The following is a 14,979-nucleotide window of genomic DNA, read 5'->3' as shown; positions in this document are numbered from 1 at the left end:
CCGAGCCATATTGTCCCATGGGTAAATACATAAACAACATGAAAAATCAAGGGGAACAAATAGCCCCAAACAAACAAAGGTACTTCAACAACAGAATCCATCAACACCACAGTAGAAGAAATGTCAGAGAAGGAATTTAGAAAATATATAGTTAAACTGATCTGCAAAGCAAAGACAATATAAGAAGTAAAATCAGAAAGAAAATACAGGAAGTAAAAGATCATTTCAAAAAAGAGAGATTCTGAAAAAAAAATCAAGCAGAAATCCTCCAAATGAAGGAATCAATAAACCAAATTAAAAATTCAATGGAAAGCATCATGAGCATTTTAGACCACTTGGAAGACAGAGTTTCAGGCAATGAAGACAACATATATAACCTTAAAAATAAAGTTGACTGTGGAGAAAGGTGTTAAGATACCCTGAACATAACTTCCAAGAAATATGAGATAACCTGAAAATTTACAATTAATTGGGATAGATGAAAGCTCGGAGATACAAACCAAAGGAATGCACAATCTCTTCAATGAAATATTAGAAAATTTCCCAAACTTAAAAATTCTTTTGTGTGTGTATATTTATTTTATGCTGTTTTATATAAATTCTATATTTCATCATATTATAGAAAGCATTGCCCTTAACAAGAAAAAATGATTTTGACTATTGAGTACTATCAAACTGCTATATCTATACAGAGATAGTAACTAAATGTGTGATATAAAGAGAAGTGTGAATGGACAAACCCTGGATGAGACATACTTGTCTTCGTCTAAATGTCCAAATCATATATTTTAGTGCTGATGAACAGAAATGTTAGTATAGATATTTTTTCTCTAAGTTGTTTACTACTTTAAGATTTCTGTAAGTCTGTTTTGCTTAAGTGGTTTAAGATAATAATGTAAACATCTCCCCATAGACAAGAACTCCCAGGACATTTGAAATAAAGTTGTATATCTGTCAATCTGTGTGCAGTTTTATGCTACATGGCTGAGGCAAAAATACTAAGCTGTCATTTATTCACTCAATATATGGAGACTTACATCTCCTGGAAATGTGATTATTAGTCTTCATAAAATTTGCAATAAAAAGCTACTTTGACTGAATTCGTTTCTATTGCTATATCTCTGTCACTTTTACTTTCTCTCCTCTTCTGCACATCTTCACATTTTCCATGTCTAGTGACAGTGGAAAAGCAATGAGAATCACATATTCATAAGTCTCATTCAGTGCTGGAGATTGAATCCAGGGCTTTGGGCTGGGCAAGCACTCTACCACTAAGCTAATGCACCAGCCTTTTTTGAAGATGGACACTTAGTATTGTAAAAGCTTCTGGCTGCACACAGCATGTATCTGCTTATAATTACATATACAAAACATACTAAAACTATTTTTATTAATTGGTTTATTATGTGCCTTAATTCATTGGATTTTGGATTGATTCTCTGATGCTGCAATGAAAAATCCAGAAAGCAGAACTGAGTTTGTGGGTTTTTTTTTTATAATTTTCTCCTAACTTATAAAAGAAATTGCTTGATATCCCAAATGGATTAAATTTTAGTGGATGCTCAATGCTGCCAATCAAGTCTCAAGGTGTGGTATCTTCTATTCCCATTTAAATTTAAGCCTTTGAACATTACATGGTCTTCCTCATCCTCTTTCCCTCATGCACTATTCAATCTCAATGCCCTTATCTCATACTTCAAAATACAATAGAATCATCAGTTTCTGATTCTTTTCAGCATTAGATTTACACACCCATATTCTTTACTTCCTCCTGTTACAAAATTGGATGGTCTTATTGGCAACCCTTACGAGTATTTCCAACAGGAGCCCCATATTGCCAAATCCACCACATTTTTTATAGTCTTCTAATTGGACATATCAAAGAAACTACAATAATGTAATTAGATTTCCTTGGCTGCATTGCATGATAGAAATATGGCAAAAAAAAAGTTACATGGACTATTTAGCCTACTAAGCAAAACAATCCTTTGTATACGGCCTACAAGAGGCACTAATTTAACTCACTTCTTTAAAAATAGATTATTATCTTTAATGTTGAAAATACTCCTTCCTCCCAGTTTGTTAAATCAGAAGGAACATCATGATTTCATGTTGTTCTTTAAAAATATAGGTACTTCAAATAGGTAATTCAAATTTCTAAAAATTAAACACATGCCAATTTATTTTTTTATATTGAAAACAAAAAACAAAAATTTCTGAGACAATACTTACCATAACATGTGGGTATATGTGACCATCCATTGTCCTGACATACTATGGATCCTTTGGCACGCTTGAATCTGTTTTCAAACCCAACATTACATTCATAGTCCAATTTGTCATTGAGTTTAAACCAGGTGGCGTTACTTTTGGTTTTAGCATTCTCAAATGCTGGCATATCACAAGATTCTAATGCATAATAAAATTGAGGATTTTATTTCTATTGTAATTTGAATGACAATACTAGTAAATCTCAACCCAAGAACACAGACTTTATAAGTAAATATGTGATTAGAATTAAGTATTGTACAAAAATAGCCTAAGACCAATGATAAGTCATTTTTCTGAAAGTTACAATAAATTAAAAATGTTCCTTCATAACCTTTTTCTGATTGCTTAAACTCTCTAAAAAGTTTACTTTAAAAACTTTTTAAAATTCTACTTTATTTAAGCATTTACCTTATGCTAGTAATAAAATAGTAATAAATGCTAGTAATAAAATAAATATGTATTACTTGTTTTCGAAGACTGGGATGGCATTTTGAGAATTAAGATGTCAGACTTATTAGTAGTTGTGACATAATAGAAGAAATGTGGATTGATTAACAAAATATTAATGTATCTTAAATAAGATTTTCTATTTCTTAATAAGAAAGTTTCATAATGGGTTATTTATCAGAATTTAGCATATGATGAGTTTTATAAGGCAGCAATTTGTACCATTTTTTAGCTAGATGCTGTAAGCATAGAAATTGCAAAATAAGGAATAGAAATTAAGAAGAATAAATATCTTAGTCATGTCAAAATATTGTAAAATATTACTGAATAACTTTGAGTTTAATAAGATAAACAGAAATAATCATTCCTAGAAAATCTTTATTAACCTTGGGTATTATAGCAGGAAAATCTTTCAACATAGCAAAACCTGGTATAATCTTGAAACACTCCCTCCTTTCAAATACCTAGATGTTTATGCAGATGTTTAAGGGGGGAGGTTTTTCAGAAGTAGACCTATCTTACAATGTCAAACATATAAGTTATAAAGGTTAAAATATTCTGAGGTTATATACCAAGGCTCCATATTTTCACTAAGAACATTACTTTTATGTCTGGGATCAAAGTCTTTGATACAAGAGGTTGACCACCTAAAACACAGGTATACCTAACAGTGACAAAGATCTCAGCTAAAATAAATGAGTCAGCACCAGAATACACATGAAGCTCTCTGAGTCACCTCTAAATCATAGTATTCTTTAAAATGTCTGTCAGGGGAGGAAAGATGTATTTATGTTCTACCATACTAGCAATTCTGAGAAAAAAAAAAATGATGACATATACTTTTCATCAAATGTTTTTATTTGCCTATTAAAATGAAACATAGTCACATCAAGAAAGAATAAAGTTAAACTTTTGTATATCATCAGGATAATGATACTAATATAATAAACCACTTACTAACACAGGAGGGTTGAGCTGACCATCCATCTTGGAGGCAGGTAATTGATCCCGATGTTTTACCATCTTCAGTTACATAGCCTGGTTTGCACTTATATTGTGTTACTTTATTTAGATTATATATAAAGTCAGATTCAGAAAGAAACCCATTCTTAATTTCTATATCATTTTTTGAACATGTTTCTAGAAGGGAAAAGGATAAAGAAAAGACAAGCACATGTAATTATATAAAGACTCTAATAATATGACAGTGCAAAAAATAATGAGCCATTTGTGTCTAAATATCTGGAATAATTATTAATCATCCAGGTTATTGTGCTACAGAAATTAAGCAATGAGTTTCCAAAGATATTAAATAAAGGTCCTTTATGAAATGTTTTCTTTTGGTAAGAAGGTTAGAATTAAACATTTATAATCCTTTCTGAGAAATTATAAGAAGTTTTAATAAAATTAATTACAATAATGTAATTCTAATTACAATAATGTAGTTAGATTTCCTTGGAAGCATTACATGATAGAAATATGGCAGAAAAAAGTTACATGGACTATTTAGCCTACTAACCAAAACAATCCTTTGTATTCGGCCTACAATAGGCATTAATTTAACTCTCTGCTTTAAAAATAGATTATTATCTTTAATGTTGAAAATACTCTTTCCTCACAGTTTGTTAAATCAAAAGGAACATTATGATTTCATGTTGTTCTTTAAAAATATCTCTAGTAATTCAAATTTTTAAAAATTAAACATATGAAGATTTATTTTTTATATTGAAAACAAAAAACAAACAAATTTAGCTAAAGGATTTAGGGGATGAATGAATCCAGAATCCAAGAGCATGCCATAACTCCATAGGCAATGTGTTTATTTTCCCTTAGGACTTGCTTTAAAACTGAAAATAATTTGAAAATACCCAAGCCTCATCTAGCCAATTGAGGTTCCTCCAATCAGGTAATGATCTTAAAGAATCTGTCAGCATAGTTACTACTGGCTCCAAGAATTTAAAATGTCATCATAATTGTGTGCTTAAAACATAATGGATGCATAGAGTTCAAAGAAGATGACAAAGAGCAACATATTCCTTGATGTTTTCAGGCTAAAATGATGATTCCTCAAATTACATATAACTTAACTTGAAACTAAAAGTTGACATCTGTCAGTTATTAGGTTTCTTCCCATAATAAAGCTTCATATGTATATAGATTAAAAAGGAAACATAAAAAAACACTAAATATGTTTGACTGAATGATAATAAAAACATTAAATAAAACACAAACTGACACTTAAGTAGTGCTAAAAGGGAAATTTAGCATTAAATAGCTAGAATTCCATTATTAAAGAATAAAAATCAATAATTTGTTCACTTTAAGAAATTAGAAAGAAGCAAACAAAAGCCAACATGATTATCAATTCTGGGGAAATAAAATAGCAGAAATAAATTGGAAAACAAATGAGGCAAAGTAAACAAGCAAGAGTGATTTTGTACAGAAATAAAACTGATGAAGACCAAGCAAGAATAATAAATGGAAACAGAGTTCCAGCCACAAATAATGAAGAAACTGAACTAATAGTCAAAAATCACTTTTGTTGTGGACTGGAATACAAGCAGCACCACCTGAGGACAATCTCAGAGTTAAAACAGGAGGAGTTCTCCTGAAAACAGCAGACAGGAAAAATCCAAGCAAAAGATAGCAGTTTTGATAAACAAAGGAATCAATAATCAGTGTTTTAAAGGAGATTGAGGTCACAAGAATTTTTAGGATAGAAAACCAAAGAGGAAGAAATCATAGAGTGAAAGAACTACAAATCTGCACAGCAATGCCCTAAATCCTTTAGCTGAACGCTGACATGTTGTAGGACAAAACTCCATGAAGCTGGGCAACAAAGAATAACTACCAGAGGGAAGAAAACCACTGGAGAATAAGGTCAAAGATTCCAGAGCACTCACACATTGGGAGAAATTCAATTTTGAATGGTAAGAGTAGAAAGAGCCTTGGACTAGATCATTTAGTAAAGTCGCCTTATTAATATTCTGAATAAACTAGTCCCAGAGTAAAAGCTCCCTGATCCAGTGTTAATAACACTAAAACAGATAAAAATGTTCAAACAAACTTAGTTTTTCAAAGCAAAGTTCAAAACAGGTGATCCAGGATGGGGATGTAGCATTTGCCTAACATTTGTGAGGCCTGGGTTCAATCCCCAGTACTGCAAAGAATAAAAACAAAAACCAGGTAATTGTCCACGTTTCCAACCCCAAACACCAAGAAGTAATGATAAAGAAAAGCCTGTTTCTTCAGTCAGAAGATAGAAGGAAAGTGAAAGAAAAAACAGTTTTGTCAATATCTACCTCCCATCCCACATACACACAAAACTATTTGGGTAATGTTCACTCTTCTCCATCCAAACATCAATGTACAAACTGTATCAAAATTCTGGAGTGCCACTGAAGCATTATGGAATGAATTGATGACACTAAATATCTGTACAGAAAGGATTAAGGTTCTACATCAATTACTTTAGCCTGGGGCGGGTGGGGGGCAGGAGTTGTGGCTCAGTGGTAATGTGCTTGCCTCACAAGTGTGATGATTGGGTTGGATTCTCAGCACCACATACAAATAAATAAAATAAAGGTCCATCAATAACTAAAAAATATTTTTTAAAAAATTACTTTAGCCTCTATCTTAATACATTAGCAAAAGAAGAAAAAATTGAATATGAAGTGTGCAGATAAAAGGAAAAAACAAAGATTTGAACTAAAATGATAAAGCAGAAAAAGAAATATTACGTATAATATAGAATATATACACATTACATATTATGTTATATACACACTATATATTAATACATGATATATTTAATATATAACAAATACACATAATATATATTTATTATATGTAATTTCCATCATATATAGAATATACACATACATATACACATACACACACATAAAAATTAGAAGCTGTTATTTTAGAAGGTCCCTAAAATTGATTAAACTTTTAAACATATTTGTCAGGAAATAACAAAAGAAATAAAACAGAGAATATGCAAGTTGCCAATAATAGCAATGCTAGTAATGGCCTCACTAGTTTTTATGTATATTAAAAGAACACAAAAGAAATATTTTGATTTAGGTCAATGAATATAACAACTTAGGTGAATTAATTAAGTCATTGAAAGCCACAGACTACCACAGCTCACTCAAGAAAAAATAATGACATTAAAAATATGAGTCATATATCTAACAAAATACAGATAGGATCTTTATGCTGAAACCACAAAACCAAGGTATAAGGTTTCAAAGAAGGTATAACTAAATACAGATATATATTTATGAATTGAAACCCAATAATATTATATTGATAACCTATATATATGCATATATGTATTGCATATACATATATATGTATATATATATGTATATGTATATATATATACATATACACATACATTGTATGTATGTATATCTCAATCTCAATAAAGAACCAAGCAGTATTTCATGTTTCTTTTTTTAGGGGGTGGGTATCAGTGATTGAACTCAAGAGTATTCAACCACTGAACCACATCCCTTAGCCCTTTTTTATATTTTATTTAGAGACTGGATCTCACTGAATTACTTAGCACCTTGCTGTTGCTGAGGCTGACTTTGAACTTGGAATCCTCCTGCGTCAGCCTCCTAAGCCACTGGGATTATAGGCATGAACCATTGTGCCTGTCAATATTTCTGAAAAAGCTGGTTCTAAAAGTTACATGAAAAGGCAAAGAGACTACAATAGTAATACAATTCTTAAAAATGTTTGAGGAAATAGATGTGTTTAATCTAATTTAAATACATATGGAAGTCTCACATTACCCCACTAATATGCACAATTTCTATGCTTTTATGTCTAAAAATTTTAAAAAGGAAAAAAGAAGGTAGACGACTTATATAGAATATTTTGTCTTATATAATGCAATAGTAATTAAAACAGTCAGTGATGTTGTGAAATTATAGAGTAATGAAAGAGAAGGTATAGTCCAGAACTGGATTTATGTCATGGTCAATTGCTATTTAACAAAGGATCAAAAGCAAAATCAAATCAGTGGAGGAAACATTATCTTTTCAAAAAATGTTATTGGAACAATCAGGCATTCAAAAGGACAATAACAAGTCTCCACATAAGCCTCATACAAAAATTAACTCAAAAATTGAATCATCTACTAAAGGTAAAATGTGAACTTTGACAAAAGTATATGACCTTGGTTTCAGCAAAGAGATTGTGAATTGTACTCACAAAAAGTCATGTTCCACAAATGAAAATTTTGATACTTTGAATGAAATTAAATATTAAACACTTTGCTCTATGAACTACACAGTTAACAAAGTGAACAACAAAGCTACAGATGGGACTAAAATATTTGCAGCATGTCTACCCAATAAAAGTGTATCCATAATATATTAAGCAGTTTCAACATTTAGTAATAAAAAAACAACCCAAAGAAAAGTAGGCAAAAGCTTTTCAGAGTCTTCACCAAAGTTGTGTAGATAGCAATTAAACATGGTAAAAGAAACAGCTGCTGGAATATCCAGTGACATAGAAATCAAGTTTCTGGATAGTGGCAGCCAATGAAAGAAGTTGCTAAAAGAAGTTCACTGAATACCTAAGTAAACTTAATTGGAAGGCACCTAAAAATATAGCCAGAGGGAGGTAACGCAAAGGCTGAAAATTTCCTGATCCAAAACAGCAGGAATTGACTGCTCCCAGCCTGACCTACAGCACAAATGATGAGTAAAAGGACTGGCTGGCCTTGTCAGCAGTCATAGTCAACTGAAGGAATTGATGCCTGCTGTTAAAAGCAGGGGCAGTGGAAACTAGAACCTAGGTGAACCACCTGAGTCAGGTTACTACAGAACCTAGAGAGCAGCATGGGCAAGGGCAATGCTTCTGCACCACAGAACACCCACAGAAAATTCACAACCATGAAAAGGACCATGCCAAGGGGAGCAGCTACATGGACACAATAGAGCCTGCATCTTGAACTCCTACACACAATAAAAACAACCAAGCCACAAGACTGTACTCTCCAAGCAGTCATCTACAGGTCCCTGACCTTACAAACCACAACAGGCTGGTGGACATTCCATAGCAAGTAGGGGGTTGGCTCCTGTGCCTCAGTAACTCTGAAGCAATCCATACCCCAAAACTAATGGATATCTACTACATGTTTTTTTGTTTGTTTGTTTTCTCTTGTTCTCTTTCTTTCTTGCTTTCCTTTTTTCCTTTTTTTTGTTGACCAATCTTTTTTTTATTTCTTTCTTTTAGCCCTCATTGTAAATTATAGCAACTTTACTAAACATAATAACTACTTTTGACCTATTCCAAAACTTTACTACAAGTTTTAAACCTGGACTTGAGGGACTGTGAAGAACAATATCAACAAGTTTTCATTTCTCATAAGGTTAAATAATACATAGCGTGACTATGAAGTAATTATAGTAAATAATAATAATAATAAGTATCCAGTGACATCTCTCAAAGTGGTATGATATTGGGATCAGCATATGTCACAAACTGACTTAAAGTATCAATATCTGGATATTCAACCACCACAGGTCTCTGAAAAGAAAAAGAGCTCATAAAGTAGTCCCTTGCTTAAAAGAAGAAATGAAAACTATCCCAATAGATGGGTAGACATAAAAACAATGTGAAAAAGAAGGGGAATGAATCATCCCAAACAACCCATAATGCTTAAACAAATGACTGCATTAATGCTACAGTGGGGAAATTGTCAGAGAAAGAATTTAGGAAATTCATAGCTAAATGTTCCATGAGCTAAAAGAAGATGTAAGAAGTAAAATTAAAGAAGAAAATACAGGAAGTCAAAGATCACTTAATAAAAGAGATATACATTCTGAAAAAATCTGAAAATGAAAGACTCAATAAACCAAATTAAAAATCCAATGAAAAGCATTACCAATAGAATAAACCACTTTGAAGATAGATTTTCAGGCCTTGAAGACAAAGTACATAAACTTGAAATAAAGTTGGCCAAAAATAAAAGATGCTAAAAGAATATGAGCAGCATATTAAAAAATCTTGGATAACATCAAGAAGCAAAATTTAAGAAGCACCAGGGAGGATAATGGCTCTGAAGTTCAAGCTAAAGAGATATAAAATCTTTTCAATGAAATAATATCAGAAAATTTTCCAAACATTAAGAATGAGATGGAAATTCAAATACAAGAGTTATATAGGACTATAAATACACAAAATCACAACCTATCTACTCCAAGACACATTATAATGAAAATGCCTAACATATAAAAGAAGGATAGAAATTTTAAAAGCTGCAAGAGAAAAGTAGCTCATCACATTTAGAGGTAAACCTGTCTAGATTTCAACTGATATCTCAACCCAGATCCTAAAAACCAGGAGGGATTAGAAAAATATATACCAAGCTCTGAAGAAAAATGGAGGCCAGCCAAGAATATTATACCCAGCAATATTGACCTTCAAAATTGAAGATGAATAAAAATCTTCTGCAAAAAAGAAGCTAAAAGAATCCATATTCAGAAATCCTGCTATAAAACTTATTTGATGAAATATTTCATGAAGAAGAAATGAAAACCAGTATAAGGAGGAATTACACTAGAAGAATAGATAATTAACAGAGAATCAAATCTGATTTAAATATTAGAAATAAATAAAAATTCAGAATATAAAAATCAACTCTCTAAAATAACATAAATATAAATGCTCTAAAATCTTCAATCAAAGATATAGATTGGCAGATTTTAATAAAAAAACAAGACCCAACAATATTCTATCTTTATCTCATAGTGAAAGACATCTACAGACTGAAGGTGAAATGATGGGAAAAACCATACTATGCAAATGGTACTGGAAAACAAGCAGAGAAAGCTATTCTTGTATCAGAAATTCGAACTTCAAGCCAAAATTAATCAGAAGAAATGGAAAAGTTCAGTATTGGAAAAGTTCACTTCATACTGCTTAAGAAAATCAGACAACAAGATATAACAATTGCAAATATTTATGCCCTCTAAAATGGTGTGTGTGTGTATATATACATTATATATATATATATATATATATATATATATATATATATATATATATATATATAAAGCAAACTTTTCTCAACATTAACTCAAATAGACTACAATACAATATTACTGGCTACCTTTAACACACCTCTTTTATCACTATATATACCATCCAGATATAAACTAAGTAAACATTTTATAGAACTAAAATATTATTAATAATATAGGCCTAACAGGTATGTACAGAATATTTCATCCATCAATAGATGAATTCACTTTATTCTCAGCAGCACATGAAAAATTATCTTAAATAGACCATAACTTATATCAGAAAGCAAATCTTAGCAAATGCAAAAATAATAGAGATAATTGTTTGCATTCTATCAGATTATTATGGAATAAAATTAGAAATCAATGATAAGATAAAAAAAAACAGAAACCAGTATAACACCTGGAGATTAAATAATACATTTTTGGATGATGAATTGGAAAAAGAAGAAATCAATGAAGAAATAAAAAAATATTTTTAGAAGAAATCAGAATAGTCATACAACATATCAAAATCTCTGGAATAGTATAAAGAGGAATATTTATGGCAGTTTAAAATAGAAAGATATCAAATAAAAATCTAGCATTACATCTCAAGGTCCTACAAGAAAAAAAAACAAACCATCACCAAAATCTGTAGAAATCAGAAAAAAATTAAAATCATACCAGGACTCAGGGAAATTGAGAATTAAGAAAATAAAAAAAGATCACTGAAACACAGAGTTGGTCTTTTGAATGGATAAACAAAATTGATAAACCCTTAGCCAAACTAAACAAAGAGAAGAAACAATCAAATTAACAAAATTTGAAATGAAAAAGAAAATATCACTACTGAAATTCAAAGAATCACCAGAAACTATTTTGAAAATTTATCATCGAAAAGTTAGAAAACCTTGAGACACAGGAACTACCCAAATTAAACCAGGAGGATATAGAAAACTTAAACATTTCAGTGTCAAGTGAAGAAATTAAAGCTGCCATCAAAAGCCTTCCAACAACAACAACAACAACAACAACAAAAGCCCAGGACCAGAGAGATTCTCAGCTGAGTTCTACTAGACCTTGAAAAAAGAATTTATACCAGTCCTCCTGGAATCATTTCCATGAAATATAAATGAAGATAATGCTGCCAAACTCATTCTATGAAGCCAGAATCACCCTGATATCATAACCAGACAAAGACGTATTAAGGAAAGAAAACTTCATGCTAATGTCCTTGAACAACATAGATGAAAGATTTCTTAATAAAATGTTGACAAACTGCAAACAAATACACATTAAAAAGATAGTGCACTGTGATCAAATGGGCTTCATCCCAGGGACACAAGGTTGGTTCAACAGATGAAAATCAATAACTGTGACTTACCACAAAAAAAGAGTCAAGGTTAAGAATTGCAAAATTATCTCAATAAATGCAGAACAAGCATTTGATAAAGTATGGCACCTATTTATGTTTAAAACATTAGAAAAACTGATGTTTTTGTAAAACTAATGTAAGAAGAAACTTACATATGATAAACCCAAGGCCAACAATATACTAAATAGAGAAAAACTAAAAGCATTTCTTCTAAAAACAAGGCACTTTTACTTCTCCTGTACATCACAGTACTTGAAACTCTAGGAAAAGAAGAGCTCAAATTATCTCTGTTGCTGATGATCCTCTATTTAAGGGACCCCTCCCCCAAAAAAACTACCACAAGACTTCTATAGCTCATAAATCAATTCAGCAAAATACCAGGATATAAAATCAACACTCAGAAATCAATTAAGTTCCTATACTCCAATAATTAATCTGCTGAAAAGGAAATTAGGAAAACTATCCCATTCCAATAGCCTCAACAAACAAACAAACAAATAAACAAACAAAAAACACTTAAGAATCAATCTAAAAGCAGTGAAGGAACTCTACAATGAAAACTATAGAATACTAAAGAAAAAAATTGAAGGAAAACTTTGGAGATGGAAAGACATCCCATGTTCTTAGATAGATGTCAAAGTAACTCTACTATCAAAGGTTCTATTCAGATTCAATAAGATCTTCATCAAAATTCTTTTTTTAATATTTATTTTTTAGATACAGGTGGTCACATATCTTTATTTATTATTTTATGTGGTGCTGAGGATTGAACCCAGTGCTTCACACATGCTAGGCAAGTGCTCTACCTCCAAGCCACAACCTCAACCTTCCCCATCAAAATTCTAATGATATTTTTTATGGAAGGAGAAAAATAAGGTCTGAAATTCATTTGTAAATATAGGAGACCCAGAAGAGTGAAGCTGGAGGCAACAAAATTACAGCACTCAAACTTCACTGCAAAGCTACAGTAACAAAGGCACATGTTTTAGTACTGGCACCAAAACATTCATGAAGACCAGTGGAACCAAATAGAAGACACAGAGACAAATTCACATAAATAAGTTATCTGACAATAGACAAATATGCCAAAAACATATGCTATAAAAAAGCAAGATAACCTTTTTACCAAAGGTTTCGGGAAAACTCAAAATCCATATGTGGAAGAGTGAAATTTAACCTCTATCTCTCATGCTGCACAAAAGTCAACTTAAAGTGGATTAAAAGCCTAGGAATTAGACCAGAAATCCTGCAGCTGATAAAAGGAAATGTAGGCTCAACAGTCCAACATGTCAGTACAACAACTTCCTTAAAAAGACTCTTAAACTGTAAAAAGTAAAATAAAAAAATAAGTCAGATGACATCAAATTAAAAAGCTTCTGCACAGCAATGGAAACAAAGAGTGTGAAGAGAGATTCTACAGAATGGGGGGTCTTTACCACCTGCTCTTCAGATGGGCATTAATATGCAGAACATACAAAGAAAAAAAATAGCTTAACACCAAAGAGAGAGAGAGAGAGACAGAGAGAGAGAGAGAGAGAGAGAGAGAGAGAGAGAGCGAGCGAGCGAGCAGGAGTGCAATAAATGGCCAAAAGAACTAAATAAACACTTCACACACACACACACACAAAAAGAAATACAAATGGTCAATAAACATAAGAAAAGAAAACTTCTAGCAATTAGGGAATTGCAAATCAAAGCTGCATTGAGATTTTATTTCTAGTCAGAATGGCAATCATCAATATACAAAGAAAAATAAGTGCTGCCAGGTGCATTGACTCATGCCTCTAATCTCAGCAGCTTATGAGGCTGAGGCAGGAGAATCAGGAGTTCAAAGTCTCAGCAACTTAGTGAGAGCCTAAGCAACTTAGCAAGACCCTGTCTCAAAATAAAATATAAAAAGTTCTGGGGATGTGGCTCAGTGGTTAAGCACTTCTGTGTTCAATGTCCAATACAAAAAAAAAAAAACACTTAAATGTTAGCACAGATGTGGGGGAAAAGGTATCCTCATACATCTTTGGTGGGCCACAAAATAGTACAGCTATTCTGGAAAACAGCAAGAAGATTCCTCAAAACACTGGGAATGGAAGCACCATATGACCCAGCTATCCTACTCTTTGGTATATATCCAAAGATTTAAAATCAGCATTCTACAGAGATACAGCCACATCAATGTTTACAGTAACATAATTCACAAATAGACAAGCTATGGAACCAACCTAGATGCCCTTCAACAGGTGAATGAATAAAGAAAATGTGTTATATATACACAGTGGAGTATTTCTCAGCCATAAAGAAGAATGAAATTATGGCATTTGCCAGTAAATGGATGAAATAGGAGACTATCATGCTAAGCAAAATAAGCCAATCCCAAAAAGTCAAACATCAAATATGTGAAGGCTAATCCAAAATAAGGGGGGAAATAAAAAAGGAAGAGAGAGAGGGGGAAAAAGAGAGAGGGAATTTCATCAAAACAAAGGAAAGATCAGTTGAGTAGATGGAAGGGATGGAGGTGGAGGATGGAAGGACCGGAAAAGGGAAGTAGAGTGGGATGAATTTGATTAAAATATAGCATGAATATAGCAGAGTGAATAACAGCACCAAGTATATCCATAACACACTATTTTTTAAAAAAGTATAAGTAAAGTACAGAAAGATCAGTGGAGTAGAGAAAGAGGGGAACAGGCGAGGGCAGGAATAGGGGAGGAAAGAAATGTTGGGGACTGAATTAGAACAAATTATATTCCATACTTTTGTGATCATGTCAAAATGTATCCTAATGTTACATGTAATTAAAAAGAATAAAAATATTTCATGTCAAATCAAGAAATATTATTAGGCTCTGTTATTTTTTTCATTTAC

At 31.8% G+C, this 14,979-nt stretch overlaps 1 protein-coding gene across 5 annotated transcripts in view; it reads right to left on the bottom strand.

Moving 5' to 3' along the window:
• Positions 1–14,979, bottom strand: part of Cfh (complement factor H) — an 82,762-nt gene that overhangs the window by 23,114 nt on the left and 44,669 nt on the right. For all 5 annotated transcript variants that reach the window (XM_078022521.1, XM_078022520.1, XM_078022519.1 and 2 more), the window contains exons 10-11: positions 3,676–3,858; positions 2,233–2,409 (exon numbers count right to left, since the gene is read on the bottom strand). In XM_078022521.1, coding sequence (XP_077878647.1) covers positions 2,233–2,409; positions 3,676–3,858 — 360 coding nt within the window. The remainder of the gene's footprint in view (positions 1–2,232; positions 2,410–3,675; positions 3,859–14,979) is intronic.

The sequence above is a fragment of the Ictidomys tridecemlineatus genome, chromosome 10 (assembly GCF_052094955.1).
Source record: "Ictidomys tridecemlineatus isolate mIctTri1 chromosome 10, mIctTri1.hap1, whole genome shotgun sequence".
Classification (NCBI taxonomy): domain Eukaryota; kingdom Metazoa; phylum Chordata; class Mammalia; order Rodentia; family Sciuridae; genus Ictidomys; species Ictidomys tridecemlineatus.
The sequence above is the reverse complement of the archived record's forward strand: the minus strand, read 5'-3'. Positions and strand labels throughout refer to the sequence as shown.